At 34.2% G+C, this 25,854-nt stretch overlaps 1 protein-coding gene across 1 annotated transcript in view; it reads right to left on the reverse strand.

Annotated features, from left to right (window-relative positions):
- Positions 1-4,749: 4,749 nt before the first annotated feature.
- LOC114031732 (gamma-1-syntrophin) overlaps positions 4,750-25,854 on the reverse strand; it is a 488,334-nt gene continuing 467,229 nt past the window's right edge. Inside the window, exon 17 of the mRNA XM_027846876.1 lies at positions 4,750-4,914. Coding sequence (XP_027702677.1) covers positions 4,750-4,914 — 165 coding nt within the window. The remainder of the gene's footprint in view (positions 4,915-25,854) is intronic.

Below are 25,854 nucleotides of genomic sequence, written 5' to 3' on the forward strand. Positions count from 1 at the left end.
GAGCAAGGAAAGATTTGTTTTTCCCACATAAAAACTTTGGCAAGACACTTGGATGTTAATAACTAGGTGATATGTTCTTATTTTCTCTTAGCTATTAACCTTTTTCCCCTAAAAATAAATACCCTTTGATAAAATAGCAACTAAAATGACATATGCTTTAAAAAAATATATCCTTCAGCTAAAGGCTAATGGCAAAAATAAAATGAAAATGTCATCCCAGAGAGCAAACCGTATGATTATATAGATATTAGTAAAAGTATGAAGTGATACTTTAACCCCTTCTATGCTAGATAATACTTTAAAATGTCCCTTTTTACTCTGCAGTATGTATACTATTGTACAGGGAGGAGGACTAAAGGATTTTTACAATGCAAAAAACTCCAAGGCACTGAAGGGGTTAACATTTGTAATGTATGATTAGGTGCCTGAAGGTTCTGCTATTCAAATGTTGTATTATATACAACTGTAGCTGTCTCTAGGGATTGTAATAAATAAATTTCATGCAGCTAAACCTAAATTATATGGGAATATAGTTTACCTGATCACTATTTCACCATTTCTAAGAATTCTCATTCATATAATTCAAACAATAATAAATAAAAGTACTTATTAATTATATAGCAAAAATAAAATGAAATTATTAATTGCTCAATGAATGGAATTAAAATACAATTTTTATATATGTGTGAATGTAATCATGTAAAACACCAATTGTGCCTTATCCTCATTAAAACATCAGTAATAATAAGAACATGGATAGTGCCATGAATTTTAGTTCAAACTATAATTTATATTCTATATTTGAAGAGTGTGTGTGTAGATGATATATGTGTATAATAATAGATCAGAATTTATAGGGAATATTTTGTTGTTTTTTAATCACTGGTTTGTATATCATGGGATACAAATACATTTCTTTATGTACTTGGCATTTGAGTAACAGACTAGAAAAAAGTCATTAATCTAGCTTCCAGTGGGTTTCAAAATGAATTGTCCATTCAATTTTTTTCTCTCTAATCACAATTTTAAAAAGGTTAACGTTGATATTCCAAATTAGTTTTCAAATATATTAGTGCTTTCTATTGAAATTATATCGAGCATTACAAATAATGGAATGTTTTGCTCCCTCTAAGAGTGATTCCTTATTCCCCGTAGGCCAGCTTTCATGCTATATAATGATGGACATGTTTAGAAAATTCAACAATAGTTCGAGGCAGTGAGGATAGATCAGAATAACCATTTGAAATTTAATGCTAGATTTCTACTCTATCCCAAAACAAACTGTCTAGTTGTCCATTAATTGGGCCTATGAAGATTACATTTATGCAGACTTCAGTATGATTAAAATTGACTACTTGGACAAATCAAACAGCAGGAACATGGAGATGCAGGTTCTGCCATATGCACGGGGGTAGGAGAGCTTCTAATGAAGTGGGCCAGTCTCTGCAATCCAGTTTGTCTATTCGCAGAGATTCAGAGCTGACTGTTCCGACGAACTGAAACATTTGATGGTCCCTTCTCTACCTGTTACACTTTGAAATCCTAGAGCCTCTATTTGTATGAACCTCATTAAAACAGTTTGCTGGTCAATGATTAACAACTGGCTCTCCAAAAAAGTGCACACAGGACATACTTAATTTAATCTGAATTATTAACATCATCTCCATTGATTTCTTAATGAAGAAAACAATAAATCAGGTCTCTATTTGTAGCATTCGGCAATTTCTTATGTCTAAATGCTCACACTGAAAATTTAACAATTGGTTCTTGAGATCCTGTAGGATCACAGCATTCCTCTGCCTCATTATCTGGCATTTCATACATCTCCCACATCTTAGAGCTTCTAGCCTTAGAGGACGTTTTCTCTAGAATTATACAAATGGAGAATCTGACCCTATTTACACAAATATGAAAATATTTGATTTGGCTTTCTTTTTCAAGTTGGGTGCCACCATAATTAGTAAAAAAGAAAAAATGTAAATGTACTCCTGTCCAACCCTGACCTCCCCAAAAAATGCAGTCTTTATAACAGTTTTATACTTACTCAATGATTCTTTGAAATCTACTATCGTAGGGGATAATACCTTATAAAATATTTTTTCATTCTATTGCATTTTTAATTTTGATTACTTATTATCTTAGGGGAAAAATAATTTTCTAGACCACAGTTTTAAATAATTTGAAGAAACTTGGCATTCAAAACTTTTTACTTTTTTTGTATCAAATATTACCAATATACCTAGGTTACAAGATATCATTCTGAGTTTGCAGATGGAAAAAGTATATTAATAAATACAGACATATGTCTATATCAGCTTTTAAAACTGAAATTAATAACTTCTTCCTGAGGCCAAATCTACAAAATTTCCCAGGCTGGCCATGTATAATTCAATTGTATTGTGAATGATAAACTGATCTGGTTTCCAAAACATCAAAAAAATAAAAAGCAAAAGAAAAAATTATAACCAAGTATTTAGGTTAAGATCAAATCAGGAAACCATTACTCAGCTACCTGACAACATTAAACTAACCAGTTTAATTCCCAAATGGTTGTACTATGCAGATAGTGCCCCCATCTCACACCATGGACATGTGCTATACAATTTAAATATTCTGATCATCCAGAATTAATACTAATAAAAATAGAGTTACAGAAGAAAACATAACAAGTTAAAGTTGATTATTAATAAAGGTTAGTCATCCTCGATAATTCAAAAGATGTTTTCCAGCCAAAATTTCATTAAACTATGATTGTTCCATATTTAGACCCTTTGGAAAGGAATGTTTTCTGACAAATGTATCGGGAAGGAAAATTTGCACACTTTACATATGTATGAGAAACTATAACCATATATTTGGCAAATATTTTCATAGCATAAGTCCTTCAAGACTCAAAATATTTTGACCACATGTCGATTAAGACATACATTCCAAATACACTCAGAATACCGTTATTAGACTCAAATCTTCAAAGAGCTAAGGCAGAGTGGTTTAAAAAACAATATCAGAAAACTGAAAGCAAAACTCACCCTTATCTAGTAAGCAATAATTGACTATTGGATTTAATGACATTCTGAAATAAATGAGTTACAAGGAAATCTTTTAAAATTGGAAAATCCCACTTTCTTTTCTGGTTCTTCTTGATCCTTAGAAATGTTTTTTTGATTCAGTACATTTGAGAACCATTCAGGAATAAATAATAGGAAACAATGACTGGTTACTCATATTCATAAAATCCATGGAAACAACAGAATATGAATATAACATTCATGTGCTCACTTTCTAAATAATAGTTAAGGGAACTATTCTTGCTTTAAAGGCTTTCCATTTTTTTTTCAATATTAGGTCTCACACACACAAAGTAAACACCAAATATTTGATTATATTCACAAATGTGTGTTAGTGCAAAATCAATTTGAAAAAAATAGGAGTGGGGCTTGAATATTCATCTGAAACTCCTATTAAAGCCATATCTTAGGACCAAGAACATGGCCCATGGTATTCAAGTAGTGTATCTTTGAAGTCTGACCAGTGGAAGAAGCACTGATAGTTCCAATTTACACCTCCTCCATCTTACATTCACCACGAGTCAAAACATCAAGAACATAAAATACATTTTTGTATGATGAACAAGAAACAATCTTCAGAGAGAAATGTTGTTCTATCTCCATAGCTTACCTATTTCTTTTTCCTTTAATAGTGGTATTATAAAGTAGTCATGCCATTGAACTAACAAATCTTTGCCTGTACGGCTGTTTCTAGGGGAATTTGAGTACTTGATAGATTAATTGAGACTGAGTGAAAGAGACTCTCCTCACCTGTTCTCTCTTATGTGTTCTAGCCTATTTCCTAATGAAAATTTCCTTAGGTCACAGACACTTTGCTACCTCAGCTAAGTCAATTAAAGACATTAGATTAAAAATAAATTTCCCCACAATGAAGATAGAAATAAAGGAGCTACCAAACCCATTTGCATCAGTCAAAATTAAAATAACATCTGGTTTTCATTTTTAATCAACATTAAGGCCTATGTCTGGAAAGTTATTACAGCAGTGATCCAAGATGGGAGGAGGCCATTTCTCATTTCATCTGTGGTGAGTCAGCATGGTTACCTCTTTACAAGTGGATTAAAATAACTAAAGATAAAACAATGAGGTCAGAATGACAGCGTTACATATATGAAAAAGAGGGGGTACAGGTAAAAACCTATCATAAGAATTAAAGTGCTTTCTTCTTTGAGGAGATACTTAGACAAATGTCTTTCATGCGAGTCTCTTTGTGGCCACAGGGGTCTGTCTGTCTCTTGCTTGCTTTATGTCACTTATAATACACAGATGGGGTGGTAGTTCAGGCTCAAAGCCTAGCACATTGTCATAGAAAATAACCTGGAAACAAGAAAATGACCATTCCATTTGTAGTTTCTTATGGGCAGTTGAAAATTTTATTGGATATTTAAGTGTTTCTTCATATCATTAATTCTTTTGTCTCTACTTTTGCTTAAAGCAGTAGCTTTGTACAAATAGATCATAGTAAAAGCATATCCATCCTATGGTTGGTTTTCGGCTAGGGTTATTTACAGATGTCTTGCAGAACTGAGAGGAGTTTGTGATCCATTGTGATGTTTCCTTCTGCAAAACTGCAGTATGGACTTGTCTGTTGATCTGGGAGATTTGTGGTTTTTCCAGGGTCTAGTAGTGAGGAACATTTGTACACAGTTTGTGTATTTGTTGCAGTATGAAGTGTGGGGGGTCAGGTGGTGTATTTTACTTTGCCAGTAGCAGCAGAGGAAGCAGAAGTAGAAGCAGAGGCAGAGGCCTGATTGCTTAAATAGAGAGGGTCCAAACAAGCCACTTTGGCAGCAAAGAAGGAATGAATACAGTGGAGAACAGCAAACAGATTGGAAAACTCCAGCTCCTGAAAGGAAAAGCAAAAACCAGGTTACATGAAAATATGCCAGCCAGCAACTTCTTGAGAAAATTCACAATAGCAATTAATACATCTGGATATCATGCCTGGAACAAGAATTGTTTATATTTGACATAAAGAAACTACACGGATTGTTTTCAGTCTTAAAAAAAAGCTAATTATATGTTTCATGCTCTACAGGCGTATTTCAACTAGTGGAGGAAAAGAAAATATCAATATATAGGGACTATGGTTTCCCAAGTGACTTCTCTATTAATGAGTAATGTATGGCAATAGAATGCCAAATTATAATTTTATTAAAGTGAATTCTATTTTTTGATGAGTAAGTTTCACAACCCAAGAGGCAGAATAGTTGATTTGTAGGGCAAGAAGGCAGCCAATAGCCCTAATGAGAGCACCAATCCCCTTCCCACTGAGGCTGCCTGTAGGGAAAACTCAAACCCATGAAATGATTATTAGATTAGAGTCCCTGTGGGAAGGGAACCTGTGTGGCCCTCTAGGTCCTCAAGTGTGGCTCTTTGAATCCAAACTTCACAGAACAAATCCCCTTAATAAAAGGATTTGTTCTGTAAAATTTGGGCTCAGTCAAAAAGCCATACATTCCCTAATCCTATAGACTTTTTCACTGAAATGGCAAAAGTAGTGCTTTCTGGAAGAAAGGAGAACAAACTAGGTGACCTCTCTTCAAAGCCCAGTAATCGGGCCCCAGGGTACGGTACCTTTTCCAGTTTGCCAATATCATAATCTTTTTGTTGTGCATGCCTCTGGGGAAGACTTTTTCTTTGGGTGTCTAGGTAAGCTGTCCCATTTCTGAGGCAGTTCAGAGAGAGTTAATGTGGGGCAGTTAATGAATGCTGGTCTTAGAGTTAGAAAGACCTGGGTTCAAATCCTCCCTCGAACCTTTACTTTGTGACCTAGGCAACATGATTCTGGTCAGGTCACATAACTTTTCTCAGTCTCAGTTTTGTCACCTTGTTAAATGGAGATAACAATAGCACTTACTTAACAGGGTTGTTGTGAGGATTGTAGAAGAAAAGTAAAAATGAATTTTTTAGTAAAAAATGAATTGGTTTCTCTAGAAATGTTAAAGTGTGTTGTTTTTTTTTTTTGGTCTGAAAGGGCCTTCTTGGTCTCCAGTCTTCAAGTTTGAAGGTGGATTGAGGAAGACAAAAGGGCTTTCTTAGGTAAATTAAGCTGTAACCAAAACTTTGAACAAAGACTAACTCTTGTCTCATTTAGATCATTTCCTCTCTCACCTGGAAGTAATTGGGTTATTGACCAATCTAAGTGCTATATCTGTTTTTTCCATCCCCTGAAGTGTCTCTATGACTCACTTTTCTAAATTGAGAAAGGACTTAAGATGCTAATTTCAGGAAAAGGTCCTTTGTTTTACCCTTGGAAAACATTTTAAGGGCATGTTCAAGGGAGGAAGGAAATAGTGACAATTAACCCCAAATTGTATTTTGACATATAACAATGATTTCCTTGTTAAAAATTCTTATTAAATGTTACCTAAAGTGATCTTGTGGTAGAAAGTCATGTCTGAAGGTACAGAGAGATTATGCCAATTTGGATATCTTTCTCTCTAGGCTAGACATGATTAGATATTAGATTGATGTTAGATTAAATGGAATTCTTTTGACACACTTGTACCTACAACATAAGGTAGAATTTTCCTTTTCAATATCAAATGAGATAACACATTTGTCCAACTTTGCAAGCATTACAGACATGGTAGTTATTATTCTCACTCTTAGGCATTGTTCTAAAGTGCTAGAATGATGATGCCTGTCTCATATAATATCATCAACAGCTATGTTCTTAACAAAATTTGAGGTTGAACTAGATTCTCTCTTAGGTTTGTCCACCTTTCAATCCTATGATCCTTCATAGATTTCATGGAACTTCAGAGTTGAAAAGGACCTTAGAGAACACATATTCAAAACCTCCTTGAAACATCTTAAAAAATGATACCCAAAACAAATAAATGACTTGCCCAAAGTCACATGGGCAATGCTAGGTCTCAGACCCATGTCTATTGACTACCCAGGGCTTCTTCTTTTATATAAAGTCTGTTTTCATTAGCACTTTGTCCTATAGAACTTCACTAAACCAATGTACAATATTTTTGGAGTAGTCCTTATGACTTGTATCTTTTGTCATGGTTTTTGTTTTATGAAGCTGTGTTTTCATCAGTGTAGCGAAATTCTGGTGTGGACGTGTCTTCTATTGCTGCTGATCAGCAGCTAGTCTGTAATGTGAAGTCTTAATTGCCTGTCCCTTTAATTGACTTGACTGCATGCCAGTAGCAGAACTTGAAACCAGGTCTTTCTATCCTTAAGGTCTCTGTCCTCCATGGATGGCCACCTCTCACTTTGCTGCATGCTGTACAGTGTACTGTACAAAACTAAAAAGGAATCAAATGGCATCATACATGTCACTGATATCCAGAGTACTATAACCAAATGGGACAAGAGAGACTACAAATACACTGGGACCTCATTCTTCCCACCCACAACTACCCTCCCTTTAGCTTGCGATGTGTTTTGTCCCTGCCCCTTTCCCCAAGGGACAGCCCTATGTCCTACATTTTGCCTAAACTAAGGGTACATCTGGGATCACATCTCACTCAGTATGCAGGTTACACTCTGACTTCACTTCCTTTTCTTTTGTTAACCTTCAAACTTTTGCAATCTGACCTCCAAACTCATCACTTGACTAAAACTGTTCTCTCCAAAGTTACCAGTCATCTCCTAATTTCAAAGCTGGAGGGTCCTTTTTCAGGTAGCATCTCTCTTGACCTCTTTGTTACATTTGGCACTGTCGATCACTCTCCTTCCTGGATAATCTCTCTTCTCCAGGTCCTGGTGATATACTGGTCTTTTTCCTACTGTCTAATTGGTCCTTCTTAGTCTCTTTTGGTAGCTCATGATCTTATACCACCTAACTGCATCTTTAAGTGTTCCCCAAGTCTCTGTTCTGGGCTACCATCTTTACACTACCTCTTGGCGGCCTCATCAACTCATAGGGGTCTGATTATCATCTCAATGTATATGACTCCCAGATCCATATATTCATGCAAAGTCTCAGATAGCTACAATGCTCTTATCACTTCTCACTTAGATTGTTTCAATGGTCTCCTAATTGGTTTCCCTGAATAAAATCTCCATTCAAGTCCAATCTTCCCAACATTGCTAAAGAAAATTATCTTAAGCACAGATCAATTATGTTATTCTCCTACTCAATAAAATCTAGTGGCTTCCTATTACGTCAGGTTGATCAAGCCAAAACAATTTCTCTGTTCCTTAGACATAACATTCCTGGATCTCTCAACTATGAGCTTTTTCATGGGCCATCCCTCATTACTAGAATGCATTCTCTTCTTCCCTCTTCCTTGTAGAACCAATCTCTTTCAAGATTCAGCTCAAATATTATCTTCCATATGAAGCCTTTCCTAAGTTACCCAATTGCTAATGGCTTCCCTTTCTAATTTCTCTATATTTAACTATTCTATATTTTTGTATTTATTTTTATCTTTACGTTTGTTTGGCACACACATGAATATATACATATATGTATATACAATACATATATACACACATATATACATATACACAAGGGTATAACTACATATACGTGTATAGTCATGCACATGAATGCATGCAAAGATGTATGTACGTGTATATACTATATGTGCTTGTCTCCTCAAATAGAATGTAAGCTCCTTGAGAGAGGGATTGTTTCATTCTTTGTATTTGTATTTTGTATGTTCAGAGCTTAGCCCTGGAGTATACACTTAATATATGTAAATACATATTGATTGATTAAAATAATTTTTCCCAGTATTCTGTTTACTGCTCACAAACTGTCCCATTTGCAAATAAATGTGCCTATGTACAAATGGGAAAACAGTCCTCAAAAAAAACCCTTGAAAATAAATTAAAGGGCTCTTTATAACTAATTAAAAATAATAAACTTTGGAAAAATATATTATGGCTAGCAGTTAAAGGCATAGTAAAATAAATGGTTACGTGGCACTTGTCTGATATTCAGCCTCTTAATGACAGGATTTGATGAGTCAACACCCATCTAAAAACTTACTGGACCTTGACCAAAGGAAGATGATAAAGTTGGTCATGGATCTGAAAACTATGTCACATGAGGAGATGTTGAAGACAATGGGGCTGTTTCAGCTGCAGAAAAGAAGACTAAGTGGAGATATAATAATTGGCTTCAATTCTCTGAAAGGCTATAAATAAAAGTGTGGAAAACTAATTAAATTTATTTTCTGTAACTTTTGAGAGTAGAATTTAAAGGCAGGCAGATTTTGGGACCATATAATGAAGCACTTTCCTAGCTATTAGAGTAGCTCATCTCTAGTCATATGTTCCAAATCAAAACACAGGGTCCTATTGTTCTTATTAATTAATTCATACTATCTGTTTTTATTATTCTCATGAAATGAAAAGAAAATGCTACGTTCCTTTTAAAAATATTCCCAGGTGGGGTGGGTTACAGAGCCAAAATGGTGGAGAAAAGGCAGCAACTTGCCTGAGCTCTCCCCCAAACCCCTCTGAACACCTTTAAATAATGTCATAAAACAATTCCTGGAGCAAAAGAACCCACAAAAGGATGAGGTGAGATAATTTTCCAGCCAAAGACAACCTAGAGGGGTAATAGGAAAGATTTGTCGTACCTTGGTGAGAGTGGAACATAGTCCAGTGCAGACTGTGTCAGCATGAATGGGCCCCAACAAAGTAGGAGCAGGTCTTGGGAGTCACTGAATCAGCAAAAGCAGCAGCTGCTCCTGGGGCTCTAAGCCCACAGATTGCAAGGGGGCCACACAACTGGCCAGAAGGAGAATTACAAGGGTCTCTGTGCCAGCAGTGAGGAGAAGATTCTATTGCTTTGCCTATACTTGGATCTGGGTCGCAGTCCTGGGTGGCAGTCTCGAGGTGAGGAGAAGCACTAGCACACAAGAGCTTGCAGTCAGAGGGGAGCAGGGACCCTAGTCACAGTTACAGAGCAGAAAAGAATGCTCGTGGTCACTCACAGACCAGAACACAGACTAGGAAAGTAATAAATACACCTCTCATTAGATCATACCACCTTGGAAGAACTGAAAACTTACAGGACCCTAGAAGTATCTCTGAAAACAGCTGCACAAAACCCCTGAAGTTTGGGACAGTGCACCTTCCACCTTGGAAGCAGAAACCCACTTTAGCAAAGAGTTAAAAGTCAAAAAATAGATGGGAAAAAAGCAAACAGCAGAAAAAATTCTGACCAGAGAAAGTTAGTATCATGACAGAGAAGATCAAAACACACACTCAGAAGGAAATAACAAAGTCAAAGCTCCTACATCCAAAGCCCCCAAGAAAAATATGAAGACATCAAAAAAAATTTTGAAAATCAAGTAAGAGAGATAGAGGAAAAATTGAGAGGAGAAATGAGTGTGATGCAAGAAAATCATGAAAAACGAGTAAACAGCTTGGTAAGGGAGGCACAAAAAATACTAAAGAAAATAATACCTTAATAAACAAACTAGGTCAAATGGTAAAAGAGGTGCAAAAAGCCAATAAGGAGAAGAACGCTTCAAAAAGCAGAATTGGCCAGATGGAAAAAGAGGCACAAAAATTCACTGAAAAACAAAAACAAAAACTCCTTAAAAAGTAGAATTGGCCATGTTTTTTTTTTCTTTGCAAACATCCAAGTTTTATTATTTTCTAAAATCCAGGATTACCCAGACTCAAGTTCTTTTATTTTCAGCCAAATTTCAAAAAAGTGTTAAATATATACAGAAGTCTAATTTCTGGTTCCAAAATATTCATTATCTATACTTTTATATGAGTCCTACGGTATGCCATTTAAAATGGCTAAGAAGTGGAGAAGGATGATGCAGGGCTATGGGATACTAAACAATGTTGATTCCATATTTGTTTGTTTTTAATCCCCTGGAAGATTAGGCAACATTTGGGGGTAGAAGAGTAAGGAGGAAACATAGAAAGATGAAAAATATCTCTCCTCATTCATTTCAAGTCATAGTTAGAGAATTGGAGTTCATTTGACTCAACAAACTATGAAAATAGTGTTATCTCTCAATCATTCATAGTTTTGATTGAATTTCTTTAAATCAGATCAACATCTGTCTGAGAACTTCCTTATTAAGTGGGAATATTCCCTGGGGAGGTGAAAAATGAGGTGGAAGGAAAGAAATTGAAAAATAAAAAGAGAAAAGAAAGTAAGGAAGAAAGAGGATATGTCACCAATTGGATTGAATTCAACTGAACAAACATTTATTTGGTATCTACTATGTGCATGGTACTGTGTTACGCTAGATGAAATAAAGAAAAACAAATAACACAGTCTTTGCCCTCAAGGAGGTAATATTGGCTCCTATTCTTCTCTCTCTTGAATTGTCTCAATTCCTCTCCCTCTCCCTCTACCATCTTCATTATTGGTAGCTACCTGATTACCCTACTTACATGATCCTTTAGAAACATTTCTACAGGAATATTGAGGGTAGACTTCACTAATAGCTGAAATTTATACAAAGCTTTAAATTTCCAAAATGATTTACATAAAGTATCATATTTGAGCCTTTACTCTTTGATATCCTGTAGGTTCCACAGATATTACTATACCTATTTTATAGATGAAACAACCAGTCTTTTTAAGTGACTTACCCACAGTCACCCTATATCAGAGGCAAGAGTCAAATCTAGTTTGCATCAGGTTCCACTTCTAGCACACTATGCCATACTTTCTCTCAATACCATATAGCTTCTTAGAGATTCTAAATGACATTTCAGTTCAGTGATTTTATATTTCATAATGATTAAATCTAAAAAAATAACATTGCCATTTACAAATTGATTTTTGTTCCCTTTTCACCTTTTAAAGATAAATAATCTAATTTTGAAATCCAGTGTTGTATAAGCAGATAGAGGTATGGGGGAAATTATTAATTTAAACTTCTGGTTTATTTGCAATAAATATTATTCAGTTGATTTTGATTCCATAGGGGCAGTGATTATTATTTGTCTACTATTATACAATTAGTCAATCTAGTGAATCCACTTGCTTAACCAATGCCTAATGAGTAAATGACCAAGCCCAGTATGGTGGAGGTGATGCAATGGCATGGAAAGCCCCCTAACTATTTTTTATTTTACCTCTGCCCTTGTTATTCCTGCCCTAAGGAAATGACCCCATGACACTTGGCCAACAGGTCTTATGAGTACTTGACCAATGGGGTGATCCTATCTTCACATTTCAGGAATTGCTTGCAAATCTGTTCCCAAATCTATTGTCCAACATAGGGTCAATGAAAGACCATCAGTTCTGCCTATATTTGGATATCCTCTATCAGCTAATCTATTGAAAGCAAAAGCTGAAGCTTCTCCTGGAAGGTCAAGATATAAGTCTATCAGCCAATGAGACTATGTGTTTTACTTTGCCTCTTCTGTATTATCTGGGTAGCACTGTGAAGACAGTGCTAAATAGAAAATTTCACTTTCAAATACTATATTCAAAAGAGGCATGAAAAGGTAAACAGGAAAGGTAAATCATAAGGGACTTATTAAAGTTGAACTGTTTATATTCCTGTTTATATTTGCATTTATATTTGCAACTACCGAGACCTTTATCATTATTAGGGTATTTGGAGGGAATATACATACATACATATATACATACATACATATAGATAGATATATACATATATATATATATAGACAGAGGGCAGAGGGTGAGTTGAATATGAAGGGATGATATCTAAAAAATAAAATTAAGGGGTGAGAGAGAGGAATGTACAGGGAGAAGGAGAAAGGGAGAGATAGAATGAGGTAAATTATCTCACATAAAAGATGCAAAAAAAACTTTTTAAAGTGGAGGGGAAAAGAGGGAGGGTGAGAGGAAATGAGTGAACTTTACTCTCATCAGATTTGACTTAAGGAGGGAATAACATATACACTCAATTGGATTTGGAAATCTTAATCTATAGGAAAGTAGGAGGGAAGGGGATAAGAAAGGGAGAGAGTGTGTGTATTAGAAGAGAAGCAAATACTTTTGAGGAAGGGCAGGGTCAAAGAAGAGAACAGAATAAATGGAAGTGTTTTTCATGTCTACATATGTATAGCCTATATCAAATTGCTTGCCCTCTCAGTGAGTGTGGTGGGCAGGGAGGAAGGGAGAGAATTTGGAACTCAAAGTTTTAAAAAACAAATGTTGGAAATTGTTTTTGAATGCAAGTGGAAAATAAGATACACAGGCATTGGGCTATAGAAATCTATCTTACCCTACAGGAAAATAGAAGGGGAAGAGGATAACAGAAGGGGAATGATAGAAGGAGGGCAGATTGGAGGAATGGGTAATCAGAATGCATACTGTCATGTCATGGGGAGAGGGGAGAGATGGGGAGAAAATTTGGAACTCAAGATCTCGTGGAAGTGAATGTTGAAAACAAAAAATAAATAAATAAATTGAAGAAAAAATACCTAACAGGTCTGTTTATTAAGTAGTTAGGTTCAAACAATTCCATAAATATATATGTCCTAATAACTTAGTGGCCATTTGAAACAAATGAATAAGTTCAAAGAAATAACAATGTCCTAATTACATTTTTAACTATAGTTACTGACTAATGGCATGAATGTGCCTGTTGGGCACTGTAAAACTTCTTGAATGAGATTGGACCCTGCCACCCTCATTTCCTTTTCTACACTGATTATTATTGGTAACTACATATTACTTGCTTTTTTATAACAGCAACCCAAAGTTTTGCAAAGGTATGGATTTGCAAAGATATGTCTTTGCAAAAACAAAGATCTAGAAATTATAGGCATAACCTAAAGTAAAGGTAATAAAAATCTCAAACATTTGTGAACATAATAGATGTTGAATACTGCTGTGTTTCCCTTGAAAATGCAAAATGTCCCAAGGTATCTCTGTGAATTTGCTGCAGCACCCAGAGATGCCAAGAACACAATTTGTCTTATACTTTAATCAATACACTGCTGAATAACCAGTACTGATCTTGCTTTTTTCCATATGTTTAGATTCATATCACTAATAGAAATTCTTAACTGTACCTATCCCAAATGCAAATGATTCTTGGTATAATGCCTGGAGTCAGGAAGAGCTGAGTTCAAATACAGCCTCAGATACTTACTAGCTATGTGACCCTGGGCAAGTCACTTAACCTGTTTGCTTCAGTTTCCTCATCTTTAAAATGAGCTGAAGAAGGAAATGGCAAACCATTCCAGTATCTTTACTAAGAAAACTCCAAATGGGATCATTGAGTTGGCTACAACTGAAAAATGACTGAATAATGTTATGATAATAATAACATTTATATAGTACTTTAAGTGCTTTAAAAATGTTATCTAATATGATCCGCACAACAGCTATGTGAAATTGATTCTATCCTCACCATAAAGATGAAAAAAATTAGACTGAAAGAGATTAAATGACTCGTCCATGTTCACATAGCTAATATGTGTCTGAGACAGGATTGAAACTTAGGCCTCCCTGAATAACCACTTCACTCCTTAGCTGCCCGTTATAAGCTACATAGACTTTTATGAAATAGAATTAAAATCTGTACATCATTTATAAGACTTTTCCCATCAGGAAATAACTTCTGAGTCACAAGAAATCAACTCACAAAATAACTTTGGAATATAATTCATTTGTAAATTGGCAACCAATTGTACAAGATAAATCTGTAGGCATTATAATTTGAGAAAACCCACGTATTTCAGAAAAAGCAATAAAGACATGGTTGCTTATAAAATACAATAATAATAATAATAGTAAACATTTACTATATGTCAGGTACTGTGCTAAGTATTTTACAATTATTATCTCATTTGAGCCTTACAACAACCCTATGAGGTAGGTGCTATTATTATCTCCATTTTGCAGGAAACTAAAACTAACAGAGGTTAAGAGACTTGCCCACAGTTGGTAAGTGCTGGAGGCTAGATTTTCAGTCTGGTCTTCCTGACTCCAGGCCCTGTGCTCAATGCACTGTACCACATGTAAACGATTGTGCCTATTGAGGAGCTTCTGATTTCATTATATTATCACAAAATCTATCTTGGGAAATCTGGAAACACAAGTTTCTATAGGAACTCAATGTGTGGCCTTGGGGAAGACATTTTACTTCTCTGGACCTCAGTTTCCTCATCTTGAAACTTAGTTGCTTAGACTAGATGGACTAAGGTACCTTTCAATTTTAATATTCTCTAAATGTAGTCCCTTTTTATTTCCAAGCATGAAAAAGGAAGCTATAGTGAATTTGCAAATGAAAGCAGTAGCTCTCATTACTTTGATGTGAAACATTATACATTTTCATTCTGCCCAGGAACCTTTGAAAGTCATTATGAGACTTTCAGAAAAAAGAGAAAGAAAAGATAGAATTAGTGGCTTTCTGATTAATGAAGTGAGAATTTATGAGCTTCTGCTGAGGTAAAAAGAAAGTAGACTCTCTAGTTGTAACATCATGCTTAGACATAGAATATAGAAAATAAACATATGTATACATACATATACACATATATGTATGTATATCCATCCATCCATCCATCCATCCATCCATCCCTCTGGACAGTCTTCAGAATTCCGAGCTTTCACACAGACCAATTACATTCAACAATCATTTCTGAACCAGCTCTATACAAGGACCTGTGTCAATGAGACATTTAAGCTTTGTTAAGAAGTACTGTAAAACTAACTTCACATGTAGGAACATTAATCAGCATGCTTTTGGCAACCTTTTCTCCAAGTAATGTATATGATAAGGATCCAATAACTGAAACACTTAATATTAAGTAGCATGAAAAGCCCCTCTTCACTTCATCCCCCCCCATTTTGTAGAAGAAATACACATTTTTACTTTTTTTCTTTCTTCCTAATTCATCCCAGTAGGGTTGCAGTTATCACTAGCAACAGTTCTGAATCTCTGAAGTGATAGGATATAAAGACGCATTTTTAGTACTTTATATAAACATTCTAGCAACATTAAGCATGTTTATTATCAGGAAGTTTGCTTTTTTTTTCCTTTTTACTGTTTTGTTGTTTTCTTTTTCCAGTTGGGGGTAGGTGGATTAAATCTTTGCCTCACTATGATTTCACAAGCAATCACACTACCATTCCATAGGATCCCAGAATAGCATGAGTGTGCCTCTTCTGTACAATCAAAACCTTTACTTTCTCTTCTCTCTTTGGCTTGGCTCACTCACTCTTTAGAAGGTTTTTCTCGATGATCAGTCCTTAGAGATGGGTAATGGGTGTTTTCTAAGGGCTCCTTCTCTTGTGTCTTTTAAGACTAAGTGTTTCACTTGCTGCCTTGAGGAACCAGCATAATATAATAGAGAGAACACTAGATTAGCTGTCAAGCAGTCTGGATTTTAATAATATCATCAATTAACTAATTGAATGACTTTGGCCAAGTGACCTCACCTCTCTGAGACTAAGTTTCTGCATCTGAAAAATGAAATGATTAGACTAGATGATCTCTAAAGTACCTTTTAGCTCTAAATTTCAATGATATTATAATTGCCTGGAAAGATATGTGTGTATACAGATACACACATACATACATATATACATCTATCTATCTCTATCTATTTATCTATATATATATTCAAGGTCAGTAATTAGTACTGCACAAAATGAATGAACATCCTGGAAGGTTTAGTAAAAATGCAAAATGCTGTAAGAGTTTCAGTGACCTAGTATGATAACTACAGTGTTCTTGGCACTGTGCCAACAATATTTAGTATGATGCCTGGCACAGAGCAGGCATTTAATAAATGTTTATTGACTATCTATTAACATCATCTTGATAATGAAGCTTCTTTCATTGTTTACTAGTTCACATTTATATAGTGTTTTCATGTTTGCAAAGTGCTCTCCTTCTAACAGTTTGGTGGAGTAGATAGTACATATGTTACCACCACATTAGAGAATAGGATCCTAATGTTCATTGTGAATAAGTGATTTGCCACTGGTCAAAGAACTAGCAAGTATTAGAGTCATAATTCAAACCTATGATTTTCCTGTCTCCAAATGCAGTACTATTTCTGCATATGGAGTAAAGCTTTAATAGCTTAAAACTGAACTAATACTTTAGGGACCCCTTATACAATGATATTGTTGATTGCTCAAAGATTGTGATTAATTTTTGACAAATGAATAGTGCTTAATGCTTGCAGCTTTGAAATGTTTTTACTAATGAACTGAGACAGGTACAATGAAATATTCTACTAAAATGTAGGAAAAAAAGGGTTGTGCAATTAAATTCACTGTTTTTCTTTTAAAAATCATTTCCACACTTCTCACCTAATTAGAATCTATTACCCAGTGTAAGTCACTTGTAGCTCATGTATTAAGCACACAATAATGTAGATGACTTTTATATCAGCCATTGAAGCTTAAAATAAAAACAAGGAAACTTATTTTAAATTATATAAAATGGAAAACTTCTAATTTATTTTTGTTCAGCTATTTCAATTGTCTCCTCTTGAACAAAATGCATCCTTAACCTTATACTGCATGAAGAAAACTTGCTATTTGTCAGAATACACCTGTTGAATTAAATTTCTCCATGTTGGAAATTTTTTTCTCACATCTTTTGTTCCATATTCTTGCTGCTTTGATTGATGCAAACCACGGAGCAATGATGTCATTGCATAGTGGAGTTTCTATAATTCCTTTGCAAAAAGGGTACAACTGCTCCTTCCATTGCTCAATGCATCCAAATTGACAGAATTTTTACAAGCCTAAGTCCTAAATGAAACCAGGCTGAGGAAGAAGAAAACCAAAATGCATTTAAGAAAGTAATTCTTTCTATTAAGATTTGGCCAGTTTTCATGACAAGTACTTTTTATGGGAAAACACTGAATATCTTAGTTAACATTTGATCTCCTTGGCAAGTGGAGAGATATGATAACTAAAGGCAATACCTACTTGAAAATATAAATTTATTCTTGAAATTTTACATAGAAGGATATAATATTGAAAAATAGTAGAGAAAAAAACCAAGTTTATATAAAGCTTACTAACAGATCAATCAAAACAAAATTATCCCCTGGACAATTAAAGATAACCTGGGAAAGCAATACAATGACAAAAAAAATTATAAATATGTCAAGATTTCTGTAACTAACATTTTTTTCTCATTTGAACTCTAACATTATGGTCTCCACATATAGAACATAGGTTCTATGGCAAGAAAGTCAAATGATTACCACCACCTTGCCTGACCATCACCTCCAGCTACTGAATGACAGCCTCCAATGGGCAGAGGCTGTGGCCTCTGCTCCTCAACAGTCACTTGCTGCTAAAGTCCTTGGCGCTATCACATGATTTGATATCAGAAATGAATCATGGTTTTATTAGCAAGAACAATATAAAAGAAGATACTTTCCCATCTGCTTTGCCACTGCATCCAAAGGATCATGGGACCTTTCCAACTAACTTGTTCCTGAAATCTCCTAGCAGAATGTGAATTCCCTGAAAGCAGGGATTCTTTCCACCTTTCTATTTGTATCCTTAAAATTTAACATGGTGCTTTGCAGATAATAAATTCTTATTAATAACTTTTTCATTCATTCATTCAATATTCTACAAGAGGAAACAGAAATACAATAAAGAAAAGAAAGTTGAGGAAAACATAGCATTAGACTAAACTACCAAGTATACACTGATGAGATCTGTATTGAAGCCAACATAATTTTGAGGATATCAAAGAATCCTCTCTATGGGAATGGAAAATATCTTAGACCTTATTGTAACAACACCAACAAAAAGCAATATTAGGATAGGAATAGGAGTATGTCAAAGTCATACAAATCTTAAAAGATTCAAAGAAAATGATAACTTAATTAGATAACCTGATTATTTATATCTAATGAAGGATAAAGCTTGATTGATTGCACATAGTAGGCACTTAATAAATATTTATTCACTCTGACTCTTTCATGCCAAGGAACAGAATGATATAGATCTACTCAGAGATTTTAGAGTTAAGTAATCCTGTCATCCCAAGAAATACTTTTTCAGATGTAACCTATGACCTAGAACAGAAGCTCTGATTTTTTTTTAATTGTATAGACTGGGTATAATCTTGGAAGCATCTCAATAATGATGCCTTTTTGGCTTCTTCTTTGACCCAGAGTTTCCTCTTGAAATACCAGAATTTGTCTAAGTTTCCACAAAAAAGGGGGGAAGGGAAACATTTGAGTCCTGTAGTAACAATACTCACAGTATATCCTTACAGAATTCTTGTCTTTATCTTACAAAAAAAGTCGAATGTTGTTTTTTTAGAATATATCCCAGATGGGAAAGGAAAAAGAATGTTTTTAAATGACCATTTCTGTCTTTTTTTAGAGTTTCTAACATGTAGTAAGAATCAAAAGTTCTAATATGCAGGACATTTAGTAGAAATGTTGGGGAAAATATTTCACAATAATTAGAAATGTCATTCATGATTACTATATATATATACATATACACACACACACATACATATACACACATACATATACGTACACACACATATATACACATGTGTATATGTATAGATACATGCATATATATACACATATACATACATATATACACATATACACACATACATATATACACACATACATATACACATACACATACATATACACATACATACATACATATATACACACATATATACCTGTGTGTATGTATGCAGCTAGGTGGTATAGTGTATAGAGTGTAGGGTCTGAAGTTCAAAATCTTGCCTCAGACACTTATAAGCTGTGTGATTCTGGGCAAGTTGGTTAACTATGTTTGCCTTAGTTTCTTCAAGTATAAAATTAGCTAGAAAAGGAAATGGCAAACCACTCCAATATCTTTGCAAAGAAAACTCCAAGTGGGGTCATGAAGAGTAAAACAACACTGAAATGACTGTACAACAAATACATACATACACACATATGTGCATGTGTATATCTGCACATATGTATACACACATATAAATATATATTTGCCTACAACCATCTAAAGACTTCAAAAATATATAAATATATATTCAAATATATAAATTCAAACATATAAATATATATTCAAAAATATATAAACATAGTTAAAGCTAATAAAGTAAAAGGTAAAGAAATAAAGCTTTAAAAAATTTAAAATATTCAGTTTGCTTCCCTACATATGTGTCTACCTTTATAAGTACATAATTATTTTTAGGGAAGGTGAGTCAAGGAATTGGGTTAAATCCTAACTGACACATAATTAGCTATATGATTCTGAGCAAGAAATCACTTGACCTTTCCACCATTAATTAAGTGTGTTAGTTGGAGAAAAGTTGTTGATGGCCATTAGAAGAAGCTGTTTCTTACATTAACGAACCTGCAAGTCCATATTAAAAATAGCTATCTATGTGTACACCTGTCTCTGTGTTTCAATACTTTATTTTCTTATTTTACTTCCTACCCTTATAGTCATGAAAAAGAACAGGTTATCCAACAACCTTTTCCCTTTGGGCTGCTGAAATTCTATCCTAATTTAAAAATAAAATTATAGCTTCTGCTGTTTGAGTGATGAAAATCTTTTACTCTTCTGGATTCTATATAGTTCTGATATAAAACCCTTGTCATCATTGTACTCAGCTTCAGCCATGTACATACTTGCAAAAATCATTAGACTCACTTAATCATATTTGGCTTATAGACTTTATTGTGGGCCTACTGATGTTTATTGATAGGTTCTCTCATTCCTTTTATGTTGCTTACTATATCAGTACTTTAGAAATACATAAGAATTTTCAAAGAGCAAGTACTAAAGAAATCTCTTGCAAGTTTCCATGAAAAGCAGATGAAATAAATTTAAAAGACAGAATACATTGACATTATTTTCAGAGACTGATTTCCATTATTCCACCTGTATTTATTTACTTTTTGGATAAATGGAGCAATGCTGATTTCCCTTATGGTTTTATTTAGTACACATTTCATTATGTTTAGCTTGGAAAGAAATGCTCATAAGTGTTGTCACAATATATAAGCAGTGCAGAAGAATTTCTGAAGGAAATCTTAAGTTTGTAAAAAAAATTATTGTTAAGCATCTGTTTATAAGTTACTTAAAAAAAGCTTATCATAGGAAAACTATCAGCATAATTGATTATGTCAACACCAAAACTAACAGAAACCACATGATCATCTCAATAGTTGCAGAAAAAGCTTTTGACAAAATACAACACCCATTTCTATTAAAAACACTAGAGTGCATAGGCATGAATGGAGTCTTCCTTAAAATAATGAATAGCATCTATCTAAAACCTTCAGCAAGCATTATATATAATGGGTACAAGCTAGAAGCATTTCCAATAACATCGGTGGTGAAACAAGGATGTCCATTATCACCACTTTTGTTCAATATTGTACTGGAAACTAGCTTTAGCAATAAGAGAAGAAAAAGAAATTGAAGGTATTAGAATAGGTAAAGAAGAAACAAAGCTATCACTCTTTGCAGATGACATAATGATATACTTAGAGAATCATAGAGAATCAAGTAAAAAAAACTACTTGAAATAATAAACAACTTTAGCAAAGTTGAAGGCTATAAAATAAACCCACATAAATCGTTGGCATTTCTATATATTACCAAGAAAGCCCAACAGCAAGAGATAGAGAAATTCCATTTAAACTTACTGTAGACATAAAATATTTAGGAGTCTACCTCCTGAAACAAACCCAAGAACTCTATGAACACAATTACAAAACACTTTCCACACAAATAAGGTCAGATCTAAATAATTGGAAAAATATCAGTTGCTCATGGGTAGGCTGAGCTAACTTAATAAAAATGACAATTCTACCTAAGCTAATTTACTTATTCAGGGCCATACCAATCAAACTACCAAAAAATTATTTTATAGAGATAGAAAAAATAACAAGATTCATTTGGAAGAATAAAAGGTCCAGAATATCTAGGGAACTAATTACATAAAATGCAGGGGAAGCTGACCTAGCCATTCCAGATTTTAAATTGTATTATAAAGGAACAATCATCAAAACTGCTTGGTACTGGCTAAGAAATAGAGTGGTGGATCAGTAGAATAGGTTAAGTATGCAAGACACAATAGTCAATGACTATAGTAATCTATTGTTTGATAAACCTAAAGACCCCAGCTTCTGGGATAAGAACCCAGTCTTTGAAAAAAGACTGCTGGGAAAACTGGAAAATAGCATGGCAGAAACCAGGCATTGATCAAAATCTCATACCATATACCAAAATAAAGTCAAAATCAGCTCATGATTTAGATATAAAGGCTGATACTATAGGCAAATTGGGAGAACAAGGAATAGTTTACCTATCCGATTCATGGAGAATAGAGGAATTCATGACCAAACAGGACAGAGAACATTATGAAAAGCAAAATGGATAACTTTGATTACATTAAATTGAAAAGTTTTTGCACAAACAAACCTAATGTAACTAAGATTAGAAGGAAGGTAGAAAATTGTGAAAGAATTTTTACAACCAGTGTCTCTGATAAGGGCCTCATTTCTAAAATATATAGAGAATTAAGTCAAATTTATAAGAATACAAGGCATTCCCCAATTGATAAGTGTTCAAGGATATGAACAGGCAGTTCTCAGATGAAGAAATTAAAACCATCTACAGTCATATGAAAAAATGCTCTAAATCACTATTGATTAGAGAAATGCAAATCAAAACAACTCTGAGGTACCACATCACACCTATCAGATAGGCGAAGATGACAAAACAAGAAAATGATAAATGTTGGAGAAGCTGTGAGAAAATTGGAACACTAATGCATTGTTGGTGGAGTTGTGAAATGATCCAGCCATTCTGAAGAGCAATTTGGAACTATGCCCAAAGAGCTATCAAAATGTGCACATCCTTTGATTCAGTCATAGCACTTCTAGGGCTATATCCCAAAGATATCATACAAATGGGAAAAGGACCCACATGTACAAAAAATATTTACAATAGCTCTTTTTGTGGTGGCAAAGAACTGGAAATTGAGAGGATACCCATCAATTGAGGAATAGCTGAACAAGTTGTGGTATATGAAGGTAATGGAATACTATTGTGCTATAAGAAATTATGAACAAGCTGATTTCAGAAAAACCTGGAAAGACTTGTATGGTCTGATGCTGAGTGAAGTGAGCAGAACCAAGAGAACACTGTACACAATAACAGACACATTGAGAGATGACTACTATTGATAAACTTAACCCTTCCCAGCAATACAAGGATCTAAGACATCTCCAAAGGCCTCATGGTGGAAGATGCTATCCACATCCAAAGAAAGAACTATGGAATTTGAATGCAGATTGAAGCATACTATTTGCTATTTTTTTTCCTCTTCTGTTGAGTTTTGTTTCCTCTTTCTGGTGGTTCCTCCTATTGGTTCTAATTCTTACTTATAACATCACTAATGTGAAAATCTGTTTAATAGGAATGTATATGTATATCCTATATAAGATTGTGTACTGTCTTGGGGAGGGTGGTGAGGAGGAAGGAGGAGAAAAATTTTAAACTCAAAAGCATATGGAAGTGATTGTTGATAAATCAAAATAAATTAATAAAAAATAAATTTTAAAAAAGCTTATGTAGCTTTCAAAGGATTTTTCATAAAGTAAAAAAAAAGCAACAAGAATCAATTCATGTGATTCAAATATGGAACAAATATGCCTAATTGGTCACATTTTTCTTCCATTTACTACTGAAAATAGTTATCATTTTTTTTCCTCAAAGAGAGCCTGCACTTAAGGGGAAAAAATATATGAAATGTATAAAACCCTTATACTGTGAATTTGCAGAAAACATATCACCAGAAAGGGTAACCTTCTAGGTCAAAGAAAAGGAGTTGCAGGGTTGTACTAGTAGACAGACCCTCACAGTGTATTTTATGTAGCAAGGTAAACCCATTGATTCTGTTTTGAAAGAGGCCTCTTCTATTTTTGGAGACCTCCTGCCCCATGGATATTCTGACGAGAATAACTGGAGACCTGTTTATCTCTTACCCCACCAAGATGGTCTGATGAAATTAATTACACAGAAACATTCCTGCTAGAATAGATCTGATCTTTGTGAACTCTTTGAAACAACAAAGTTAACAAGTTATAACCCCAAGGTTGACTTTCTATTCCGCAAATCATTTGACATTCTCTCCTTTTTACTCAACTTCCCCAAGAAAGGAAAGTAGCTGAGCAGCCTCACTTGATTGGTTCCTTTTGCCACTTGTACTGTTGCCCTAAGGCTCTGTTATATATGCTTATCTCCTTTTGCCCTATGGAGTTGCTGTCCCCCTAGCAATTGCCCACAGGTTGATGCCAATTGAACATTTTTATCTTCTAATGTTTGCCTCTTTATTTATCAATCTCCAGTCAAATGGAACAAGGCGAGAGGAATTATTCTCCAGGAGAATCTTAGGATCTCTGGACTGATGAATTCCTCAACGCTACAGCAGAGAATCTTAGCACTTTTTTGCTCTATATTTATATAAGAACTGTCAGCTAACTAGAATTATTTCAAATCTTTCTTCATGTCTTAGTACTGTAATAGTTCTACCAAGCATTTTATCAGTATTCTAAGGGATTTTTTTGGTTTGTTTTTTAATTTCCCTTTATTATTTAGGACTGAGGGCTGTTCCTCTTGAAAATTTTGGTTAACTGAAAGCCTGTCTTCTATTAATATTAACCTTATTTGACCAATATCAGACTCATAAAATAAAAGAAGACTATTTGATGTTCTCCAGATAGAAGCCAAAGAGGAGCCAAAATGGTTTATTTATTTGTTAGCTCTCCTAGCTAACTGTTGAAGGAAAGATTTCTGACACAGAGTTCTCCTGGTTATCTTGGTGACATGTAAAATTTCCCCCTCAATCAACCCATTTGTTAACCTGCTAACTGATAAAGTTTGACCTGACTTAGTTTGCCTATAGAATTTGTTTGCTGGAGTTTGTTTCTTTAGGGGATATATGAGATCATAATTCTTTTTAATTAAGTTTGTTCAACTTTTATGATATTGGAAGCAGTATGCTACTATGAATTTATCTTTTCTTTAACTTTTACAATCCAAGAGAAATGTACAAGATTGCTATATATAAAAGACTCATTTGTTTGACACTCTGACATAATTTTGCTTATAAGAAGGCAATCCTTATTCAGGCATCTGAATTCTAATAATTGTTTGGGTTTTCTCTAAGCCCTAAACCTATGTTTGAGCATAATAATAAGACCTAGCATTTTACCTCTATGATTCCCATGTTGTGGTAAATATATTTGGGCATCAGTTACCTGCCACATGAACTCAGAGAGGAGACATATTTCCCACAACAGTATTATACAACTTTTATGAAAATGTAACTTTCATTACAGGGCTACCATACAAAATGTGATACTCTCCATTGACCTCACTTCATTGTTACTTAATAACTCTCCAGTGAGGTTGGCATTTGCATTATTATCATTATTATCAGGGACTTCAAGTTGGGCAGAAATGACTGTCAACTGTCTTAAATAGTAATCAACTCAAAAACAGAGGGAAAGCCTGACAAGTAAAAGGAAGGAGGGAGGAATCTGCAATGTGGATAATAAATAAAATTTTGCTAATAGAAAATTTTAAAAATAGTATTTTCATATTTAAAAATAAATAAAATGATTATTCCATTTTGGTTTTGGCAAAGATTAATTTATCTCTCAGAGGAAGTCAGTCATTACCCTTGAATCCATGTATTAAACATGATTCTATTTATATTCCTTTGAAATTTGTTTTGGAATTTATTTTTACTTTGCTAGTTAAGTCTTTTCCCAAGAGTTCATCATCCAGCATGTTAGTTAGAATGAGAATGTCCTCTGGATTTTTTGTTACAAAGTGCTGAAGAAATATAGAAATGAAATTAAA

The sequence above is a fragment of the Vombatus ursinus genome, unplaced genomic scaffold (assembly GCF_900497805.2).
Source record: "Vombatus ursinus unplaced genomic scaffold, bare-nosed wombat genome assembly UNPS02015255.1, whole genome shotgun sequence".
Classification (NCBI taxonomy): Eukaryota; Metazoa; Chordata; class Mammalia; order Diprotodontia; family Vombatidae; genus Vombatus; species Vombatus ursinus.